This window comes from Chrysochloris asiatica, unplaced genomic scaffold, assembly GCF_000296735.1.
Source record: "Chrysochloris asiatica unplaced genomic scaffold, ChrAsi1.0 scaffold00356, whole genome shotgun sequence".
NCBI lineage: Eukaryota > Metazoa > Chordata > Mammalia > Afrosoricida > Chrysochloridae > Chrysochloris > Chrysochloris asiatica.
In genome coordinates this window covers 1,287,126-1,312,449 of record NW_006408874.1, presented here as the reverse complement: position 1 = coordinate 1,312,449, position 25,324 = coordinate 1,287,126, and the positions used below count along the sequence as shown (strand labels likewise).

The 25,324-nt window shown below is 38.2% G+C and overlaps 1 protein-coding gene across 1 annotated transcript; it reads left to right on the top strand.

Annotated features, from left to right (window-relative positions):
• The first annotated feature begins 1,051 nt into the window (after positions 1-1,051).
• Positions 1,052-23,347, top strand: ZNF248 (zinc finger protein 248). Its single transcript, XM_006876143.1, has 5 exons — positions 1,052-1,066; positions 3,463-3,589; positions 4,108-4,203; positions 4,852-4,856; positions 21,775-23,347. Exons 1-5 carry the CDS (start codon positions 1,052-1,054, stop codon positions 23,263-23,265), a joined length of 1,734 nt encoding a protein of 577 aa, XP_006876205.1. The 3' UTR covers positions 23,266-23,347.
• The last annotated feature ends 1,977 nt before the right edge of the window (positions 23,348-25,324 follow it).

Below are 25,324 nucleotides of genomic sequence, written 5' to 3'. Positions count from 1 at the left end.
ACGTGGTCTACCTTGGTGTGGATGTGCCATTTGAACTTAAATAAAATATTCTACTTGAGTAAAATATTATGTAAACTCAGATCAAGTTGATTGTAGCGCTGCTTCTCAGGTCATGTATATCCTCATAGATCTTCTGCATGCTTGAACTTCCCAGTATTGATATAAAAAAAGGTTAAAATCTGTATCTATGATTATAAATTTTTCTATTTCTCCTTTAATTTCTATCAATTTTGCCATATGTATTTGGCAGTCTTTGGTTACTTGCATGTCCATTTTATATTGTTGTTTTGGTGTGGGTTTTTTTTGTCCAATATGATTTTGAATTCATGGTTGTGTTTGTTGTTGTTAGTTGCCAAAGAGTTGGTTCTGACTCATAGCGACCCTGTGCACAACAGAAGGAAACACTGTCCTGCCATGTGCTGTCCTCACTGTCATTGGTCCACTTGAGCCCACTACTGCTGCACTGCACCAGTCCAGCTCACTGGGGGAATTCCTCTTTTTCACTGCCTTTTTACTTTACCAAGCCTGATGTCCTTCTCCAGGGTCTGGTCCCTCCTGATCGTATGTCCAAAGTCTCATCATACTGGCTACTAAAGAGCATTCTGGCTGTACTTCTTCTAACACAGATTTATTTGCTCTTCTGGCAATCCATGGTACTTTCAGTATTCTTTTCCAACACCATAACTCAAATGCATCAGTTCTTCTATGGTCTTCATTATACATTTACCAACTTTCATATGCATATGAGGCTATTGAATAAAGTCTGGTTTGGGTCAGGTGCCCAAACTGACGTCTTTGCGCTTGAACACTTAAAAAGAGGTCTTGTGCAGCAGATTTAACTAATGCAATATGTTGTTTTATTTCCTAACAGCTACTTCCTTGGGTGTTGATAGTGATTCCAAGCAAAACGAAGTCTTTGACAGCTTCAATCTTTTCTCCATTTATCATAATGTTATTTATTAAAAGATGCAGAAAGCATTCCTGTATGATATTCTTGATGTCAGCCCATGTGTATAGTCATCTTTTATGTTGTTTAAATAAGGTATTTCCAATGAATAAATCATTGGTCTTGCAAAATTCTGCCATGAGATTTCCAGCATTGTTTCTATCACCAAGACCATTTTTTCCAACTACTGGCCTTGCCTTATTGTTTCCAGAGTTTGCATTCCAGTCACCAGTTATTATCAATACATCTTGGTTACATGCTTGGCTACAGACTGAAGAATTTGGTGGAATTCTTCAATTTCATCATCACTGACTTGGTGTGTAAATTTGCTTGATGTGTAAATTTGAATAATAGTGCTATTAACTGGTTTTCCTTGTTGTTGTTGTGATGTGCCTTTGAGTCAGTTCCGACCCATAATGACCCTGTATAGGGTTTCCAAGGAGCAGCCGGTGAGCTTGAACTGCCGACCTTGTAGTTCAAACGGCTTTGCAGTCTGGCACATTAGCCCACAGCGTCACACCAGGACTCCGCATCATGTATGGATCTGTTTTCTATTGTCCTGGGGTGGTGCTGTAGGGTAAGCATTGAACTAGTAACCAGAATTTAGGCTGTTCAGTCCTACCTCCTGCTCTTTGGAAACCCTATACAGTGTCACTGTAAGTTGGAATCAACTTGAAGGCACTTAACAACAACTTATTTTCTTGGTCTATACACTGGTGTGGTGCTGTAGGTTATTCTCTGGACTGCTAACCATAAGGTCGGCAGTTCAAACCCACCAGCCACACCTCAGAAACCTGTACAGATTAGCTAAGAGTTGGAAACAACTTGCAGCACTTAACAACAACAAGATCTCTTCACATCCTGAGAAATCCTTTATGGATGCCAGGCATTGTGCTTTAAAAATAAACATGTAGAGGCTCTAGGAACTGACCTTTTTCAGGAGCAAGGAGTCATCCGTTTTTTTGTGTGTGGTTTTTTTTTTTGGTGGATAGATAAAATGGCTAGTCACTTAAATTCAGTCCTGAACTGAGCTTGGTCAGGACCTGCTTCATATTCATTTAGATCTCATTCATTCTAATACCTAAAATGCTTGCTTTCTTAATAAAAATTAGCTTTATAGTACAAACCAGGACTAGCCTTTCTGTAACTCTAGTCTTCTTTATACAGGTTGCTAGCAACTGCAACTCTTATTTTACTACATTGGGAACAGGTAGCTTGTTTGTTTTTCTTAATAGTATTCCCAACAACTAGGACCATTGTAAGCCCTTAATAGAAACCTAATTTGTGCAGTATATTTTGTGTTATCCTACAAAATATAAAAAGAAATCAAGGTATATAGTAGGCAGCCTATACAGCATTTTCCAGCAAATGCTCAGATTTATTGTTGTTAAGTTCTGACTCTCAGCAACCATTTATAGGGTTTCCAAGGCTGTAAAACTTTGTGGGAACATAGAATCAGTGACATAGCCAGAGAGGACTAGAGTGGCGAGTGAAGCGTCCAGCTGATAAGAAGAGAGGGCATATGCACAAGAACACCCACACTTGCAGATAATACCCACTTGACCTGGTTTCAATGACTGGATGATCAGAGCTCGACCAGAAGAGAAAAAAGAAGAGGAAAAAAGCGTAATCGGATACAATTTGATGAACTTGACCTACACCTATGGATGCAGTAGCTCAAAAGAGGGAACAAATCCATACAGAAAGGATCATTCCCACCCCCTCCATACACAGAGTAGACAGGGATGGACAACTTGGACATTGGCTACCTAAAGTGAGGGGGCTACAGAGGCAAGAAGTGACTGGCTTACAAGCTTTCAAGAGGGAACCTAGATTCAAAGGGCGTGAAGGAAGGTAGACTCTCCACTGAGTAGTATACAGTCTGTCTAGGCGGGGCTGATGAAATGTGGATGGGTCTCTTGTGATACAATAGTGAATAATTGTTATCAGGACTGCTTGTGAGGGTTGGAAATGTAAAGGTAGACATTTTATAGAAAGGAAGGGAGTGATTAACTTTCCAGTCTAGGAGCAGAGGTCCCTAGGATCATCAACGGAGAAGAGCAGAGAGCGGGACCCTACCCAGGAAAGCAGTGATGCCTGAGATGGAGGCAGAGACGATGACGTGGAAAGATGGAGCAGTTGGGGACTTTAGACACAGAGAGTGAGAGGGGCTGTGTGCTGATGACCCGGGAGGGGCAGGCTTGTAGTGTACATACCCTTTGGTTGGTTGATGATGCATGGAGGGTATTGTAACCAAAGCAGTGAAACAATATACAATAGGAGGAATGTAAAGCTAATGTTCTCCCATGAAAACTACCACATCATTAAAAAAAAAAAAAAAAAAAAAAACTTTGTGGGAACAGAGAGCCTCATCTTTTCTCCTGCGGAGCAGCTGTTGGGCTCAGACCTTAATGCTTATCCTACGATCGTGCTCCCCAGACTCCCAGTTCTGTTAAATCTTTAACCTATCATCTGGTTCTGACCATTTTATATAGAAAAGGTATATGCTGTTACAGGAACAAGTGTCATTCAAGGATGTCTGTGTGGACTTCACCCAGGAAGAATGGTATCTGCTGGACCCAGCTCAAAAGATACTCTACAGAGATGTGATCCTGGAAAATTACAGCAACATTGTCTCAGTAGGTAAGGAGCCCCCCCTTTCCAACCCCTACCCCCCAGTGTAACTATCAGTAGGAGCTCTGGTGGTATAAGTGGGTTACGTTAGCACTGGGCTGCTAACTACAAGGTCCACAAGTCAAACCCATCAGCTGCTTAGTGGGAGGAAGATGAGGCAGTCTGTTTCCTTAAAGATGTGCAGCCTCTGAAACCCTCTGGGGCAGTTCTGCTTTGCCCTGTAGGATACCTGTGAGTCGGAATTGAGTCATTGATAGTGGATTTGGTTTTGGCTTGGTAACTATCAGTAGCATTCATTTCTTAGTTGCTGAAACATGTGAGCTCCCAGTTGAATTTTCTGATTTGAAGCTTGAGATTCCAGATTCTGAATTAACCTTTTGTCACCATAAAAAATGCTGTTTTCTTACCTCCCCAACAATTGGTTTAGTTGAGCACTTTCTTTGAGCAGCTCTTTATTCCCCATCAGTTTTTGTAAACTCCCTGAACCAAGGTGTTTAACCCATGCCTGTATTATTTTCTCTTAACAGGGCATTGTGGTACTAAGCCAGAGGTGATCTTCAAGATAGAGCAAGGAGAAGAGCCCTGGGTATTAGGGGAGGGATTCTCAAGCCTGCAGCACCCAGGTGAGTTAGTGAGTTTGTAGGCAGATGAAAGGCAAAGGGTATTAGATCTTGTTAGTTCACTGGTTTCGGGGTTTGCCACATTTGGAGTATCTTTTAGAAATTTCTTTTATGAGCCAGAGACTTTTGGAAGTAACCAAGCACACCTGACTCACATCATTTAGGTATCTAAATCACTCCATATATCATTTTCACTCATAAATACATTCCTTTTTTCTTTGAAATATTAGCAAAATTTGCCTATACCCATAATCGAAACCTAGTCTGCTTCATTTTAGATATCTTTTCTTGGTTTGTTTCTCTTTTTCTAGCTTTTAAAATTGTTTACCTTTCCTCCATTCTTTCTAGGTACATTTGGCTTGCTGGTATTTACTAATATAGTTTAATAATAAAATTCATTCCATAAACATACAATGAATACTTAATTTTGACCCAGTAATGTTTCGATAAATAAATAATTTCCGTGTTATTGTAAGAGTACATAAGAAGGATTCAAAAAGTACATGGAGTTAAAAGATAATGGAATTTTTCCACAAGCTTCTTAAAGCCCCTCACATATTACAGTGAAGATAACAGCACATTCATGCATATGCACACACAAACTATGTTGGGTGGTTGATAAGTACTATGAAAAAAAAGTTAAAGCAGGAGAAAGAGTATGGAGAAGATGGCCTGTTCTGTTTTGGCAGGAAGATCAGAGAAAGCCGTCAGATGAGGTCAGAATTAGAGCTGAGACTTTAGTAAATTGAGACTGGATTATGTGCATTCTGAATGTTCTAGGTAGAGGGAACAGCAATTACTGAACCTTTTATATACTAGAGTATTGAGTGTTTGAAGTATGGCAAGGAGGCTCCTGTGGATGGAAGTAGATGGGTGGGGGAGAGATTGGTAGGAGATGATGTCCTAATGAGTATCAAGTATAATGATTTGTTGTTGTTAAGTGCCGTCGAGTCGGTTCCGACCCATAGCGACCCTGTACAGGGTTTCCGAGGGTGTAAATCTTTACGGGAGTAGAAAGCCTCATCTTTCTCCCGCGGAGCAGCTGGTAGTTTCGAACCGCTGACCTTAAGGTTCGCAGCCCGATTCGTAACCACTACGCTACTAGATACACTAATTTTCAGTTTTGTGGGAAACCTTTGGTTCCTTGTGCATCAATGTAAATCAGATATAGTCTACAGTTTTAAAGGCTCTCTGAGTCTGTAGTGATTGTGCTGTGGGCGATGTGTGGTGGTTAGATGTGAACAAAGAAGAAATGCCAATTAGGAGACTATTAAATATGCCTGAGAAGAGATTGGGGTCACTAAGGCTTTCCTGGAGGTAATAAGTACATTTTGAGTGAAGATTTACCCAGCAGTTTAAGTTCATATTCTACAATTTCTACACAAGTTGTTTAGTGACACTGGTTACATTCTTCACAATGTGTGGACGTCCTTATTACTTTTGTTCTGGTTGCTCCATTTCTGTTCATGTGATTTTCCTGTCACCTTACATTCTTATCTTTATTGTAAAGTAACTGTTGACTGTTTGGTCTCATATAGGTAATTTTTTAAAGGAGTCCAGTCCTGGTGGATAATAGTCATTGTTTTTTGGGCATATTTGTTATATAGCTACTTGTTGGCCACAGGAGTTAGTTTCAGTTCAATGTTTGAAAAGTATCATAGGACAGTAGTCTTGAGGAGTCCTCCAGTCTCAACCAGTCCAGTAGGTCTGTTTTGTTTTGTTTCTAAGAATTTGAGATTCTATTTCACATTTTCCTTTCAGAATTCTATCAGGGTCTGTCTCTAGTGACCCTGATTAGAATAGTTGGACATTGTAGCCAGATACCATCAGTCCTTGTGGCCTCAGGGTAGAAGAGGCTGTGCTCATGTAAACTGTTTGTCCTGTAGCCGAGTTTCTGCTTTGACTCTTTTGTTTCCAGTTTTTTTACTCTGGATGAGTAAAGATTTGTAGTTTTTATCTTGGATGGTTTCTCACAGGCTTTAAAGACTACAGACATTACTTACCAAATGACTATGGAGAACATAACTTTAGGAACTGTATTATGCCAGTTTCTGTGCTATTCAAAAGGTTTTCAGTGACTAAATATTTGGAAATAGTTCATCTCTCCTTCTTCCTAGTCTGTCTTCATTTGGAAGCTCATCTGAAACCTTTCCACCGTGGATGACCCTGCTGGTATTTAAAATACCCATGGCATAGCTTCCAGGATCACAGCAACTCAAAAGCCACCACAGTACGACAAAGGATTCTCTGGAAAATTACTGAATGATACACAAAGCACAAAAAGAATATGGAAGGAATACACAGAGTCACTACCAAAAGTAAATTGTCAATGTTCAGCCATTTCAAGAGGTAGCATATGATCAAAAGCCAATGACACTGAAGGAGGAAGTACAAGGTCCATTGAAGGAATTGGCAAAGAAAAAGACACCGGGAATTGAAGGAATACCAATTGAAATCTTTCAACAAAGTGAGGCAGCACTGGAGGCGTTCACTCATCTATGCCAAGAAATTTGAAAGACAAGTATCTGGCCAACTGATTGGAAGAGATCTGTATTTGTGCCCATTCCAAAGAGAGGTGACCCAACGGAATGTGGAAATCGTCGGACAATCTCTATGATATCCCATGCAAGTAAAGTTTTACCACAGGTAATACAGAAACGGCTGCAAGCATACATTGACAGAGAACTTTCAGAGGTTCAAGCCAGATTCAGAAGAGGCCGTGGAACAAGAGATATCATTGCTGATGTCCAATGTATCTTGCTGAAAGCAGAGACTATCAGAAAGATGATTACCTGTGCTTTATTGACTGCAAAGGCTTTCAATTGTATGGATCATGACAAGCTATGGACAGCATAGCGAAATATGAGTATTCCTGAACACTTAATTGTGCTTATGAGGAACCTGTACATAGACCAAGAGGCAGTTGTTCGAACAGAACACAGAAGACTTGAATGGTTTAAAATTAAGAAAGGTTTGTGATAGGGTTGTATTCTTTCGCCATATTTATTCAATCTATATGCTGAGCAGATAATCCAAAAAGATGGGTTATATGAAGAAAAAGGTGGCATCAGGATTGGAGGAAGACTCATTAACAACTGATGATATGCAGATGATACAACCCTGCTTGCTGTAAGTGAAGAGGACTAAAATACTTACTGATGAAGATCAAAGGCGGTATCCTTCGGCACGGAGTGCATCTCTATGTAAAGAAAACAAAAATCCTCACCACTGGACCAATAAACAAAATTCTTATCAATGGAGAAAAGATTGAAGTTGCCAAAGACTTCATTTTTCTTGGATCATCCATCAACACTCATGGAAGCAGCAGCCAAGAAATCAAACGGCATGTTACATTAAGCAAATCTGCTGCTCAAGACCTTTTTAAAGGTGCACCTGACCCAAGCCATGGTATTTTCTGTAGCCTCATATGTGTGCAAAAGCTGGACAATGAAGAATTGATGCTTTTGAGTTATGGTGTTGGAGGAGAATATTGAAAGTGCCATGGACAGCCAAAAGAACAAACAGATCTGTGTTGGAAGAAGTCCAGCCAGAGTGTTCCTTGAGGGCCAGGATGGCCAGATTTCCTCTGTCATACTTGGGACATATTTTCAGGAGGGTCCAGTCACTGTAGAGGGATATCATGTTTGGTAAGGTAGAGGGTCCAAGAAAAAGAGGAAAACCCCCCCAGCGAGATGGTTTGGCATAGTGGCAGCATCAATGGGCTCAAGCATAACAACAGTTGTGCGGTTAACCCAGGACCATGCAGTGTTTTGTTCTGTAGTGCCTAGGATCACTATGAGTTGGTACTGACTCTATGGCACCTAACAATAACAACATTATTCCAGTTGTCCAGAACATCCCACGAGACCATGGTCCTCATCCTCCAAACCCAGGAATCCATAATATGAAGTGTTTAGTCATGTCTGTCTAAGAAGTATCGCTACCTGTGCCCCCTTTGTGCTTTATTATATGTATGAGTATGTATGTGCATACATATTTCATTTATCCATTCATCCACTGATGAGCACATAGGTTGTTTGTGTCTTTTTGCTATTTTGAATACAGACAGTCTACGGATATGAACATCCAAGTTATGAACACCTGGCTTGCTAACAACTTATACTTGCCCTTCAATGTAACGTAAATTTTCTGTCACTTCAAAATGACTGAACCAACCCCCTACTGGCAACAAATTCATCACAGTCACCTTCACTTGCCACATGTGCAGCTTTTAGATAATTGAAAAGGCTTCAAGCCTTTTCTTACACTAACCAAAATCAAACCCACTGCCATTGAGTTGATTCCAACTCAGAGCAACCTTATATAGGGTTTCTGGGACTGTAAATCTTTATGAGAGCAGACAGCCTCATCTTTCTCCTGTGGGTTTAAACTGCTTAAGTGCCACAAGGACTGCTTCTCTTACACTAAATAAGAACTGTATCCAACTGGTCTGTCTTGCCTACACATTCTTAAAGACACAGGAATGGATTTTATTTATAACCAGGGTGTTACCTATAATGCTGCAATGAGCATAAGTCTATTTTCTGTCACTTCTGTTGGATCCATAGAGTTAGATGCAAAAATCTAGGAGGGGAATTGATGGTCATACAGCAACTCTATGTCTTAAGTTTTTTGAGGAACCGCCAGCCTTTTCTACAATGACTACAATTTTGTATTTCTACCACATATGGATGGAGTCCTGATGTGGCACTGTGGGATAAAGCACTGGACTGCAAAGTCAGTTTCAACCACAAGGTAGGTGGTTCACACCACCAGCTGCTCCTTGGAAGCCCTATACAGAGTCTCTATGAGTCGGAACTGACTCCATGGCACTTAACCACCAACAACCACCACCTATGGATGAGGGTTACAGTTTCTCCACATCCCCTTCAACAATTGTTACTTTCATTTTTTTTTTTTTTTTTTAAATCTGTCATCCTGGTGGTGGTGGTTGTGTGCCATGGAGTTGGTTCTGACTCATAGTGACTCTGTGTAGGGTCTCTGATGCTATAAATCTTTACAGGAGCAATAAGCCTCATCTTTCTCCTGAGGAGTGGCTGGTACAGTCACACTGTTCACCTTGTGGTTAGCAGCTCAACTCGTAACCCACTACTATACCAGTGTTGTCGTTAGGTGCCGTTGAGTCACTTACAACCCATAGCAACCCTACATACAACAGAACTAAGCATCGCCCAGTTCTGCACCATCCACACAGTTGCTTCTATGCTTGAGCCCATTGTTGCTGCCACTGTGCCAGTCCATCTTGATGGAGGTCTCCTTCTTAAAAGTTGACCCTCCACTTTACCAGGCATGATGTCCTTCACCAGGGACCAGTCACTCTGTCTGAAGTATGAGAGACAATGTCTGGCCATCCTGGATTCTAAGGAACATTTTGGCTGTATTTCTTACAACACAGATTTCTTTGTTCTACTGGCAGTCCATGGTACCCTTAATATTATTCTCGACCACCATAACTCACATGGAACAATTCTTCTACAGTCTTCTTTATTCATTGTCCAACTTTCACATGCGTGTGAGGGTATTGAAAATACCAGGAGTTGGGTGCACTTCAGTCTTCAAACTGATATCTTTGCTCTTGAACACTTTATAAAGATATCTTGTGTAGCAGATTTGCCTAATTCAATATATCATTTGATTTCTTGATTACTGCTTCCTTGAGTGTTAATGGAGATCCAAGTAAAATGAAACCTTTGAAAACTTCAATCTGTACTTCATTTTTCATGATGTTATTTACTGCTCCCACTTGAGGATTTTTGTTTTCTTTGCATTAAGATGCAACCCATTCCAGAGGCTGTGGTCTCTGACCTTCAGCAGTTAAGTACTTTAAGTCCTCTTTGCTTTTATCAAGCAAGAGTGTAGCCACCTATGTATCACAGGTTGTTAATGAGTCTTCCTCCATTCTTGCTGCCACGCTTTTCATGTAGTCAGACTTCTCAGATGATTTGCTCAGCATACAGATTGAGTAAGTATGGTGAAAAAATATACAACCCTGACACACATCTTTCCTGATTTTAAACCACTCAGTGTCCCCTTTTTCTGTTCAAACGTCTGCCTCTTGGTCTATGTTCCTCATGAGCACAATTAAGGTTCCGGAATACTCATTCTCTGCAATGTTGTCCATAGCTTGTCATGTTCCACACAGTCAAAAACCTTTGCATAGTCAGTAAAGTACAGGTAAGCATCCTTCTGGTATTCTCTGCTTTTACCCAAGATCCATATGATAATCCCTCATCCCACGTCTTTATTTGAATCCTTTGTGGACCTCTGGTAGCTCCCTTTTTTAAACAACAAAAAATACTGTTTTTTAAACAACAGAAAAGATGATTTTACACATGGACTTCACCAGATGGAATACACGGAAACCAAATTTTTTTTTACTATATCTTTGGAAAGAGATTGTGGAAACACTCCATATCAGCCTAAACAATGCCAGAGGCAGACTGTGGAACCCATCAATTGATCATACGCAAGTTCAGGCTGAAACTGAAGAAAATTAAAACAAGATCACGAGAGCTAAAATGTGACCTTGAACATACCCCACCTGAATTTAGAGATATCTCTTAAACAGATTTGATGCATTAGACACTAATGACTGAAAACCAGGCGAGTTGTGGGAAGACATCAAGAACATCATATAGGAAGAAAGCAAAAAGTCAGTAAGAAGGCAAGAAAGAAAGAAACAACCAAAGTAGATGTCAGAAGAGACTCTGAAACTTGCTCTCCAGTGTACAGATGCTAAGGCGAATGAAAGAATTGAGGTAAAAGAACTAAATAGAAAACTTCAAAGGGCCACTCAAGAAGAAAAACCAAATATTATAATGAAATGTGCAAAAATTTGGAATTAGAAAACCAAAAGGAAAGAACATGCTCAGCATTTCTCAAACTGAAAGAACTGAGGAAAAATTCAAGTCCCGACTTAAAATACTAAAGGGTTCTTTGGGCAAGATATTGAGTGATGCAAAAAGCATCAAAAGAAGATGGAAGGAATACACAGAGTCACTGTACCAAAAAGAAATGGTCAGTGTTCAACTATTTCAAGAGATAGCATATGATCAAGAACTAATGGTACTAAAGGAAGATCTTGTTCAACATGCACTAAAGGCATTGGCAAAGAACAAGACACTGGGAATTGATGGAATATAAATTAAAGTCTTTCAGCAAAGTGATGCAGCACTGGAGGCACTCACTTATCTATGCCAAAAAATTTGGAAGACAGCCACCTGACCAACTGATTGGAAGAGATCCATATTTGTGCTAATTCCAAAGAGAGGTTACCCAACGGAAGAATGTGGAGCTACTCGGGCAATATCATTAATACCACATGCAATTAAAAGTTTGCTAAGGTAATTTAAAAACAGCTGCAACAGTACATGTGCCATCCTAGTGGAAGTGAAATTATATCTCATTGTGGTTTTTATTTGCATTTTGCTGATGGCTAATTAACTGATTCTCTTTACATGCCTTTTGGCATATAGAATAATTTATTAAGTTATTTGAGTACTTAAGTTATTTGAATAGCTTCTTTGGTGACCTGTCTATTCTTGTCCTTTGCCCAGTTTTTGATTGACTTACTTGTGGTTTTGTTATTGTATTTGTATCTTGAAGATGGAGTCAAGAGGATTTGCTTTTAGTCTGGATATAGAATGTGAGGAAAAGAGAATCAAGCATGTTTTCAAGAATTTTTGTCTCAAGCAGCTGGGTAAATTAGGGTTCCATTTACTAAGATGGAGAAAATTAGGGAAAAGATTATAGGAGAATTCATAAAAATGTAATTTTGTACATGCAAAGTTTGAGATAATCATCAGACCTTACTCTATGTATTGAATAGGCAGTTGGGTATTCAAGTATGGAATACATAGTTGAGGTCAGAACCAAACGTATGCCTTTGAAAGGCTTAACTTCAGATAATGTTAAAAGCTAGGTGAGATCTACTAGATCAGAGGTTGGCAAACTTCTGTAGAAAACCAGATAGTAAATATTTAAGCTCAGTGAGCCCATGTGCTCTACTTAGGGCTGCTTCTGCTGTTTCTTCTTTCTCTTTACCTTGTTCTTCTTTGTCTCTTGTCTCTGCTCCTATTCCTTCCCTTTAAAAATGTAAAGACTGTTACAAGCTCTAAGGCTATTTGCTTTATAATTGTAGTTTGCTGATCACTTTTCTAGAGAGTGGTTCTATGTAGGTGAGAAAGAAGTCCTAGGATGATACCACACTTCGATGACAGATAAAAGCCATTTTCATTAGAGGAAACTTGAGGAAAGCATGCCTCTTGAGCTACTGGAGAGCCCATCGTCCCAAGAGTCAATAAGGAATATTCTGCCATTTTACTGCTACCACAAAAGGTCATTAAATCTTTCAAACCTATGATCTTCTTTTACGGGTCTCTTCATACTCCTGCTGTTAACTTTTCTTTCTAAGCCATCTTCTGTAACTCATCAGTCAAAACCAAAATGGCATTATTCTGTTTTTCCTTCCTTGTTAGATCAGTTCTTAAAGAGTTTTTGTTCTCATTTTTTACCTGAAGTTTCCATTGTATCTTTCACGAGTCTGACAAAATAACCTATAATTGCTCTTTATCATTATTATTAAGTGCTGTTGAGTTGGTTCCAACTCCGTGACAGCAGAGTAAAGCACTGCCTGGTTCTGTGCCTTCCTCACAATTGTTGTCATGTTTGAGCCCATTGACGCTGCCATTGTACTAATTCATGTCACTGGGAGGTCTTCCTCATTTTTGCTCAGCCAAGGATAATGTGTCTGTCCAGGGTCTGGTTCTTCCTGATAATAATATGTCCAAAGTCTGAGAGACAAAGTCTTGACATCCTGACTTCTAAGAAGCATTCCGGTTGTACTTCTTCCATCACAGATTTGTTGTTCTCTGGTAGTCCATAGTATTATTAACACCACAGCTCAAATGCATCATTTCTTCTATGGGTTCCTCATTCACTGTCCAACTTTCACATGCATATGATGTTTTTGAAAATACAATGGCTTGGGTCAGGCACACCTTAGTCTTCAAAGTGACACCTTAACCTTTAACATTTTAAAGAGTTCTTATGCAGCAAATTTGCCTAGTGCAATGCTTCATTTGATTGCTTGAGTGGTGCTTCCTTGAGTGTTGATAGTGGATACAACCAAGCAAAATGAACTCTTCCAACATCTTCAATCATGAGGCTATTTATTGGTTTAGTTGTGAGAATTTTTGTTTTCTTTACATTGAGGTGCAACCCATACTTAAGGCTGTGATCTCTGTTCATCATCAGTAAGTATGCTCTTTATTAGTAAATGATAGTAAAAATTGATTGGGTTCTTGGGTGGTGCATGGCTGCTAATCAAAAGTTGGTGATTTGGGTCCACCCAAAAGCTTCTCAGAATAAAGACAGGCCATGTACATAGAAAAATCGGCGTAGGGAAAACAATTCTGCTCAGACATCCTTGATGTTGCCATGAGTCAGAGCCAACTGATGGAAACGGTTTTTTGTTTTGTTTCCCTATGGTCCTGTTTTACCCAATGTCTCAATTTCTTTATTTCTGCTCTCCTTAATTCATATTAAACCTCATATTCTCTTGTACCTTAAATTGTTATCTATGTGTGTATTTTTATTTTGGAAATACACAGCAAAACATACACAGGTTCAACAATTTCTACATGTATAATTCAGCAACATAGGTTGCCTTAAAGTTATACAACTAATCACACTGTCGATTCTTAATCATTCTGCTACCATTAACATAAACTCTCTGCCCCTAAGCCAAAACTCCCCCATTCTTCTCTCTCCTGCCCTCAATACTCATTGACAATTATTGCATTGAAGGTGTTGGTGAAAAAAATGTTCCAGGCAATGATGGAATACTGGTTGCAATGTTTCAACAAATCCTTGCAGTGCCGTAGATACTCAACGTACCTATGCCAAGAAATTTGGAAGACAGTTACCTGGCCAGCTGACTGGAAGAGATACATATTTGTTCCATTCCAAAAAAAAAGGTGATCCAACAGAATGTGAAAATCATATAACAGTATCATTAATATCACATGCCAGTAAAATTTAGCTAAAGATAATTCCAAAATGGTTCCAGCAGTACATAAGAACTGCTGGAAATTTAAACCAGATTCAGAGGACATGGAACAAAGCATATCACAACTGATCTCAGATGGATCTTGGCTGAAAGAAGAAAATACCAAAAAGATGTTTGCCTGTGCTTTATTGACTATACAAACTGTAGATAACATTATGAAGAATGGGAATTCCAGAGCACTTGATTGTACTCATGAGGAACCTGTACATAAACTAACAGGTATAAATACACCAGTTAAGAGAGAGTGGCAGAATGCATAAGAAAACAAGATCCTTCAATATGCTATCTGCAAGAAACACACCTTACAAAAAAAAAGACAAAAACAGATTAAAAGTTAAAGGATGGAAAAATACATGCCAATGACTCGACGGCACTAGACAACAACAATTGCAATAAAAAACAAGCAGTTAATCTTTGATAAAATTAACTATAAGGGAAATACAACATAAGAGATAAAGAAGGGCATTATCTCATGATTAAAGGGTCAATTGAACAAGGTGGCATAACCGTAATAAATATATAGCTCCCAATGAAAAAGCCAAAAAATATATAAAGCAAACCCTAATAGATTTGGAGAAAGAAATAGGCAAATCTACAATGTTAGTGGGAGATTTTAATACACCACTTTCGAAAATGGATAGAACCAGAAAGAAACTCAAAAAAGACAGAGGAACTAAACACAATCAACCAACTTGACCTCATAGATGTGTACAGAGCATTCAACCCAACAACAGCACAATACACATTCTTTACCAGTGCACATGGAACATCCTCCAGAAGAGACCATAAATTTATAAATGTCAAAATACTACCAAGCATCTTCTCAGACCACAATGCTATCAAATTAGAAATCAACAATAGGAAGACCAAAGAAATCAAGTTAATACATGGAAACTGAGTAGCACCGTGCTTTAAAGCATCCGGGTAGTAGAAGAAATTAAACATGAATTCACAAAGTTCCTAGAAACAAATGAGAATGAAAACACAACATGCCAGAATCTTTGGAATATGGCAAAAGCAGTACTGAGAGGACAATTTTTTGTAATAAATGCACACATCCAAAAAGAAGAGCCAAAATCAACACATTAGCACATCAACAACTAGAAACAGACCATCAAAGTAAAACTACAGTCACCAGAAGAAAAGAAATAACTAAGATTAGAACAGAAACAAGATAGAAAACAGAAAAACTATAGAAGGAATCAATAGGACAGGAAGCTGGTTCTTCTAAAGGATTAATAAAATTGACAAACCATTGGCAAACCTAACAAAAGAAAAATGGGAAAAGACACAAATAACATGCATAAGAAACCACATGGGTGATGTCACAACAGAACCAATAGAAATAAAAAGGGTAATAACAATACTATGAAGAATTGTACTCCAACAAACTTGAAACTCTAGAGGAGATAGATACATTTTTAGAAAACACGATCTACCTAAACTTATGCAGAGTGAAATAGAAAACTTGAACAGACTGATAACAAAAGAAGAAATTGATCAGGCCATCAAAGAACTCCCAACCAAAAAAATCCAGGTCCAGATGACTTCACTGGTGAGTTTCACCAAACATTCAGGAAAGAGCTATCACCAATTCTACTCAAATTGTATCAGAATCTAGAAAAGGATGGAAAACTTCCTAATACATTTTATGAAACAAGCATGACTCTCATACCAAAACCAGGGAAGGACATCACTAAGAAGGAAAATTGTAGACCAACATCTCTCGTGAACATGTATGCAAAAATTCTCAACAAAATCTTAGCCAACAGCACTGAACAAGACATCAAAACAAAAACAAACAATCATTACTAAGTGGGATTTATATCAGGGATGCAAGGATGGTTCAATATTAAAAAACAATCAATGTAATCCACCATATAAATTTTTAAAAAGGAAAAGAACCATATGATCATATCAATTGATGCAGAAAAGGCATTTGACTAAATCCAACATCCATTCCTGATTAAAAAAAAAAAACACTCAACAAAGTAGAAATTGAAGGGAAATACCTCTACAGAATTAAGAGCATATACACAAAACCAATAGCCAACATCATTCTCAATGACGAGAAACTGAAAGCCTTCCCTTTGTGAGCAGGAACTAGACAAGGATGCCCTTTATTACTGCTCCTATTCAATATTGTGTTGGAAGTCTTAGCTAGAGCTATAAGGCAAGATAGGGAAATTAAAGGCATCCAAATTGTGCTCATGAGGAACCTGTACATAGACCAAGAGGCAGTTGTTTGAACAGATCAGGGAACACCAAATGGTTTTTAATTAGGAAAGGTGTGTGACAGGGTTGTATTCTTTCACCATACTTATTCAACCTGTATGCTGAGCAAATAATCCAAGAAGCTGGGTTATATGAAGAAAATAGCATCAGGATTGAAGGAAGACTCATTAATAACCTGCGATGTGCAGGTGATACAACCTTGCTTGCTGAAAGTGAAGAGGACTTAAAATACTTACTGATGGAGATTAAAGACCACAGCCTTCTACATGAATTTCATCACGGTGTAAAGAAAACAAAAATCCGCACCACTGGACCAGTGAACAACATGTCAGTGGAGAAAAGATTGTAATTGTCAAAAGATGTCATTTTACTCAAATCAACCATTAACACTTATGGAAACAGCAGTCAAGAAATCAAACACCATATTGCATTAGGCAAATCTGCTGCACAAGACCTTTCTAAAGTGTTGAAGAGCAATGATGTCAGTTTGAGGACTAAGGTGCACCTGACTCAAGCCATGGTAATTTCATTAACCTCATATGCATGTGAAAGCATCTAAGGAAGACCGTAGAAAAATTGATGCATTTGAGTTCTTGTGTTGGAGGAAACTATTGAAAGTACCATGGGCTGCCAAAAGAACAAATAGGTCTCTGTTGAATGAAGTACAGCCAGAGTACTCCTTGGAATCCAGGATGGCCAGACTTTGTCTCTCATACTTGGAACATACTGTCAGGAGGGATCAGTCACTGGAGAAGGATATCATGTTTGGTAAGGTGGAGGGTCAGAGAATAAGGAAGACCCCCACCGAGATGGATTGGCAAAGTGGCAATATCAATGGGCTCAAGCATAGCAACAATAGTGAGGTTGGCTCAGGACCGGGCATTGTTTCATTCTGTTGTGCATAGGGTCGCTATGAGTCGGTACCGACTTGATATGGCACCTCACAACAACAAATCGGCAAAGAGTAAAACTTTTTGCATATGATATGATCCTATATATACAAAACCCCAAAGACTCAGCAAAAAAACTACTAGAACTCATTGGAAGATTCAGAAAAAGCAGGTTACAAGATCAACATACAAAAGTCAATTGGATTCCTCTATACTAATAATGACAGCCTGAAAAGGAAATTAGGAAAGCAATACCATTTACAATAGCTGCCCAGAGGATGAAATACTTCGGAATAAATCTAACCAGAGAAACAAAAGAAACTATGAGATGCTGCTATATAAACTAACAGGTAGTCTTTAGAACAGAAAAGGATACAGAATGGTTTAAAAATTTGGAAATAGAAATACCATTTGATCTGGCATTCCCACTACTAGGAAATACGAGCCCAGACGCAGACTGATATATGTACATCCATGTTCATTGCAGCACTGTTGACAATATCAAGAGATGGAAACGACCTAAGTGCCCATCAACAGTGAGAGGATTAACAAAACGATGGTACATATCCACAATGGAATACTATAAAACATTAAAGAATAACGTAGACTCCGTGAAATACCTCATAACTTGGATGAATTTGAAGGACATTATGCTGAGTGAAATCAGTCAGTCACAAAAGGACGTATATTGTATGAGTCCACTATTAGAAAATCAAAGAAAATTTTACACAAAGAAAAACTCTTTGATGGTTACCTAGGTGTGTGAGAGGAAGGTAAAGAAAATCACAAAATAGATCATTGTTGTTAAGTGCCATCAAGTCAGTTCCAACCCATAGCAACCCTATATAGGGTTTCTAAGGAGTGACTGGTGAGTTTGAGCCACCAACCTTGCAGTTAAAACTGACCTTGTTTGGGTGAAAAGAAAGGCAGCATTCAATAAGGAAGTTATCTACACAATGTCACTAAAGAAAAGAAGACATTGAGAGGTACACAAGAGTTACAGGTAACAAAGATAAATACTGTTGCATACAAAATCCTGCATTATTAGAAATAGCAAACATTGATAGGCAAGGTAAACTCATGGCCATGTATAGGTTTGGCAGTGGCATTTCTACAAACGTACTTGTATGTGCTGTAAATATATCCATGTTTATAATAGAACAGAGGGCAAAAATACTGTTATAAAGTATACAGCTATAACAGATATACCAGAAGTCTGAATTTAGAGCACCAGCTCTGGAGAAAGGTCCTTGTCTCCTCTCAGCATCTGTAGGCTCAACATTCCTTAAAGATCTTGGCATTATTCTTTCCCTCCACCTGGACACATCACAGTACAGGGACCCTACATCCAAAGGACACATTTCACTCTCAGCTCTTTCTTTCTTGGGGGTAGTAGGTCCTTGTTTGCTCGTTTCTCTCCTGTGATCTCTTGTAAGATAAAAGATATCAGATCCGTGTCGTGGTGAGATTAAAGGTATTGTGACCCACTTTTTTTTTTTTTCTTAAATGTTTTATTGTGAATTATGTGATAGTTTACATGGGAGAACATTAATTTTACATTCATTCTATCGTATATCATCTCATTGCCATGGTTACAATCCCCTCCATGCATCATTAGTCAACCAAAGGGTATACCCTGCAATCCTTTCCCCCATATCCCCTGGGTCTTCAGCACACAGTCGCTCTCCCTTTCTGGATCTAAAGTCTCCAGCTGCTCCATCGCTCCACGTCATCATCTCTGCTACGGCCCACTCTTAATCCTCTTTTTGGTTTTATCACATCAGGTCCCATTCTTGGGGATCATCACATAACTGCCACACTACATCCTTACAGGACTGCCAAACTACGGAAAATCGTGACTCAATGAAGGTGACACACGTTTTGTAGGAACACAGTTCAGTCAGTGGCAGTACTTACTGGTAGACTAGCTGGGGCATATAGTAATTAATTCTTTGTTCATCTTTTTGAGGAGCTGTGAAATTGTTTTTTATAGATGCTCTACCATTGTACATTTTCACCAGCAGTAAATTAGAGTTCTGGTTTCTATGAAACTTAACTGTTTTTCCTTTAAAAAATAAAAAGTACCACTGTTTTTCTAATGAAATCAAATTTGGTGGGTTTGATTTGTATTTTTAAAAGAGCCTTAATGGACCAGTGGTTAAACACTTAGCTGCTAACCTAAAGGTTGGTGGTTCTACACTAGCAGCCACTTTGCTGGAGAAACAATCTAGTGATCTGCTCCTGTAAATATTACAGCCTAGGAAACACCATGGGGCAATTCTGATCTACCCTATAGGGTCACTATGAGTTGGAATTTACTCAGCAACTTTCACAACAAGGGCTAATGACCTTAAGCATCTTTTTATGTACTTACTGACTATATGAAAGAGCCATGATAATGCTGTGGTTAGGAACTCAGCTGCTAATTGAGAAGTTAGGGATTTGAACCCATCAACTGCTCTGTGGAAAAAAAATATATGGCAGTCTGCTTTTGTAAAGATTTTACAGTCTTGGAAACTGTATGGGGCAGTTATACTCTGCTTTATAGTCACTGAGTTGAAATCAACTCGATGGTAGTGAATTTGGATTTGGGTTTTGGATTGGCTTTTTGAATCTCTGATGAAATGTCTATTCAGGTTATTCAGTTTTTGATCAAATTTTTGGTCTTTTTGTTTTATGTTGTAGAAGTATATATTTTGAATATTAGACCCTTATCAAGTTTTGGCACTGTGTGCTAATGCACTGGACTGGAAGGTCAGTTTGAACCACAAGGTCAGTGGTTCAAGCTTACCAGCCACTTTTCAGAAACCCTATACTGAGTTGCTATGAGTCGGAACTGACTTAAAGGCATGTAACAACATCAGATATATGGGAGTGCCGTGGCTCCATAAGGTAAGCACTGTACTGTGAACCACAATATCTGCAGTTCAGGCCCACCAGCCACTCTGTGGGAGAAAGGTTGCTATGAGTCAGAAATGGTTTCCCTAATAAAAATAAATACACTGTACAATAAAGTGCTTTGGAATCCCATTCTTCACAGTGTTATCCATAGCTTGTCATGATCCACACAGTCTAAAGCCTTTTCATAGACAGTAAAGCACAGGTTTATTTCTGGTATTCTCTGTTTTCAACCAAGATCCATCTGACATAAGCAATGATGTCCCTCATTTCATGTCCTCGTCTGCATCTAGCTTGAGCCTCCGGCAGTTCTTTGTTGATATACTGTTGCATTCATTTTTTAATTATTCTTATCAGAGTTTTAGTTGTATGTGATATTAATGATATTGTCTGGTGATTGCTGCATTCAGTAGTGCCACCTCTTTTGAAATGAGCACAAATATGGATTTCTTCCAATCAGTTGGCCAGGTGGCTGTCTTCCAAATTTCTTGGCATAGATGAGTTGAGTGCCTCCAGTACTGCATCACTTTGTTGAAAGATTTCAATTTGTATTCCATCAGTTCTTGGAGCCTGTTCTTTGCCAATGCCTTCAGAACATCTTGGACTTCTTCCTTCAGCACCATTGGCTCTTGATCAGATGCTATTTCGAAATAGTCGAACACTGACTATTTCTTTCGGGTATAGAGACTCTGTACTTCTGTGGGTTTTTTTTTTTTTTTTTTTTTTTTTCGGTATCTACATCATTCCATTCTTCAATATTGCAGTATTGCAACTCTAGCCTTGAATTTTTTCTTCAGTTCCTTAAGCTTGAGAGCTGTTGAACTTGTCCTTCCATTTTGGTTTTCTAACTCCAGGTCTTTGCACATTTCATTATAATACTTGACTTTGTCTTCTCAAACTGCCCTTTGAAATTTTATGTTTCATTCTTTTACCTCCTCATTTCTTCCATTTGCTTTAGTAGAAACTCATCTGGTATCCATTTTGATCTTTTCCTACTTTCTTGTCTTCTTAATGACCTTTTGCTTTCTTCTACTAGGTGTTCTTGATGTCATCCCACAAGCCATCTAGTCTTCAGCCATTAGTGTCTAACACATCAGATCTGTTCTTGAGATGATCTCTAAATCTATCAATTCTGCTAGCAGTCCCGTGGTTATCCTACAGAGCCTCTAGGGCTCCTTATTAAATCTTGTATTTTAATAATTACTTTGTTGTTTGAACTGCCAACCTGGTGATTTGAAGTCCAATACTTACCTTTTTGCTTCTTTTTCATTCCTTTTTTTTTTTTTTAACTCAAACTAGGGAAGTAGAGGAAATATATACTTGTATTCAATTCACATCAGGAAACTTAGCCTGAAATAAGAGTCAACTATAATATTACATTTGTATAAAATTTCAATTCCATTAAAAGTATATTAAGATTAATAAATATGATTTTTTTTTTTCCCCCTCTCATTTACAGAGAACTGGAAAGCTGATGACCTGATAGAGAGAAGCCAGGAAAAGCAAGATGAACATTTTTGGCAACTTATATTCACCAACAATAAAACATTCAGTAAAGAGAATAGTAATAGAACAGTAAAAACTTTTAACCTGAGTACAGACCCTGTTCCTTCAAGAAACAGTACTTACAGAATATGTGACTCATGTGAAATGAGTTTGAAAAATTTTTCAGGTCTAATTGTTAGTAAAAAAAGTTCTTCAGGAAAGAAACCTGATGAGTTTAATGTATGTGAGAAATTGTTCCTAGATATTACACGTAAGAAAATTCCTGCTGGAGAGAAATCTTGTAATCAAAAAAGGAATACCTACAGTCAAAGCAATGATCTTACCCAACCAATTTTTGACCAATCTTTTGAGTATAAAGAAAATGAGAAAGATTTCCATGAGGAGGTAGCTTTTACAAATAAGAGAGCTCAGATTGGAGAGACACTCTCTAAGTATAATGAATGTGGGAAAGCCTTCATCCAAAGTTTAAAACTCAATATATCTCAGAGAACTCATTTGGAAGTGGAGCCATATGAATGTAGTTTTTGTGGGAAGCTCTTCTATATGGATTTAAAATTTGGACATCAGAGAGCACTTACAGAGGTGAGTCCTTATGAGTATAATAATTATGGGGAAATCTTGTGTGACAATTCAACTTTCATTATTCATCATGGAGCTTATTACACAAGAAAGATTCACCATGAATATAAAATAAATGACAAAAATTGGGAGAAGTCAACCTTCTTTAAACATCAGATAATACAATTGGAGGGAAAATCCTATGAATACAATAAAAATGTGAATAATTTCAGCAAGAAATCACATCTTATGCAAATTCGAAGAGCTCACTCAAGAGAAAAAACCTTCGAATGTGGCGAATGTGGGAAAACATTCTGGGAGAAGTCTAATCTCACTCAGCATCAGAGAACACATACAGGAGAGAAACCCTATGAATGTACTGAATGTGGAAAATCATTTTGCCAGAAGCCACATCTTACCAACCATCAGCGAACCCATACAGGAGAAAAGCCCTATGAATGTAAGCAATGTGGCAAAACATTCTGTGTGAAGTCAAACCTTACTGAACATCAAAGAACACATACAGGGGAGAAACCCTATGAATGTAATGCATGTGGGAAATCCTTCTGCCACAGGTCAGCTCTAACTGTACACCAGAGAACACATACAGGTGAAAAGCCCTTTATATGTAATGACTGTGGGAAATCTTTTTGTGTAAAGTCAAACCTTATTGTACATCAAAGAACTCACACAGGGGAGAAACCCTATAAATGTAATGAGTGTGGGAAAACCTTCTGTGAAAAATCAGCTCTCACGAAACATCAAAGAACCCACACAGGGGAGAAACCCTATGAGTGTAATGAGTGTGGGAAAACCTTTAGCCAGAGGTCAGTACTAACTAAACATCAGAGAATTCACACCAGGATGAAAGCTGTCTCTATGTCCTGAATGTCCACTGTCAGATTTGTTTTATGGTTTACAAAATGACATTAGAGAAACCCAAAGAATGGCACAGATTACTAAGAAATGACTTATTTGTATTTCAGATAATTGACACTTGGTTAAAACCAAAGCTTTCAAGAAAAAGTAAAACTCATCAGAAAATTTTTACTGAGGGAAATCTCATTTCAAAGTAATGTGTTAAAATATCTAGAGTGTATGTTTGTAATATTCCAGATGAGACATCAAAATGGTAACTATAATAAATAATATTTATGTATGCCCACATTCACAGTGAAATCTGAGGCTTAAAACAATTGACAATAGCGTTAAACATGTATGGAGTCTCTGCTGTTTGTAGGTCTCTTATTAGTATGCAAATATAACATATTTGGAGTATGCTTGCTTTGCATATTGGAGCCCACCATGGTTGTAAGGGGAAAAATATGAAACCTTAGTAACTATTAGGGTATATGTTCATTTTTCTCACAGTAAATACTATTACTGTCTTTATAACAATGCATAATTATATACATATATATGTAAATACGGAGTCCTGCTGTGATGCTGTAGAAAAGCACTGGACTACTAACAACAAGGTCGGCAGTTCAAACCCATCAGCCTTTCTTGGAAACTTGACACAAGGCCACTGTGAGTCAGAACTGACTCACTGGCACTTAACAACAATTGTTCATATAAACAAATTAAGTTCATATAAACAAATCCATATGCATTGATATGCTAGAGTCAACTTCTACTGACTTATAAGTGCTGATTGCTAATTTTTCAAGAAGTAAGTTATATAGCCATACAATTAAATTATGTTAAAAAAACAAAGGTAATATTCAAAACTCATCACTTTCTAATTATTTGATACATTACCTGTGCTCTTTACGTTGCTTATATGACTGAACATGTATGATGAAAATGCTATGTAATATTCTACCCACCACTGCTGCTGAGTTGATTCAGATTTAGCCACCTTATATATAGGACAGAACTGCTCCATAGGATTTCCAAGGCTGTAATTCTTTACAGAAACAGACTGCCTCGTCTTTCTTCCAGAGTTGCTGGTAGATTGAAGCCACTGACCTTCAGTCAACAGCCTAGTGCCTAACCTGCTGCACCATCACGGCTCCTTATACATGTATGATACTATATATAATTGTATAAAGTGAAAATGTTATGTAGTGATGTTGTCTTGCTGATAGATTGAAATTGCTATAGTGGGAACGTTTACACCATGGATTTTGCCACACTCTCTACAGGTTCAAGATTTTTATTTTTCCAGAGAACAAATTGTCATCTACTGGAATATCAATGTGTATGTAAGAATATTTGGCAGATTTAAAGTGCATACTTCTCCCATTTCTGAGTAAAATAAATGGCTATGTTCATTGTTATTGAATTACTGAATTGCTTCTTCAGTAAGTAAGTCAACATGTTTTTGTGTCTTTTTAACTACCTTTGGATCAGTCCTATTGTAAATACTACGGTAGTTTCTTTTCAGCTTGGCCAGTGTGGAAGGGAATGACATGGCTGTGTAGGTGATGTGTGATAAGGACTGGCTGATTCAAACCCATCAGCCGCTCTTCACAAACCCTATCCAGAGTTGCTATGAGTCTGAAATAACTTAATGGTGCTTATCAACAACAAATGTTTCATTTAAAACATGTAAAATAATATTTCACAAAGAATCACATAATCTATATTTCCTGGGGGGAAAAAATGAATAGACAAGGCCATTATTACTAAACTTACATAAAAAAGCCAAGCAGTAGTTTTCTAAGGGTTTCCAGCTGCCTCTGGATTAATCAATAATACCAATGCTATTATTGATTAAATAACATAGTATTTACATAGTTAGATGAAGTTTAACACCAGTTATGAACTGTAATACTGCACCCTACAAATAAAAAGTGGTAGTATTTACTGAAGCTCCTCTTTAATAATCGGGGTGTTTCATTGTGGTATCTATTTAGGCATGATATGTGTAATCCAGAACTATGTGTTTGTATCTAGTATACACTGTCATATACTCTCCCTGCCTTCTTTGACCTATTTCTTA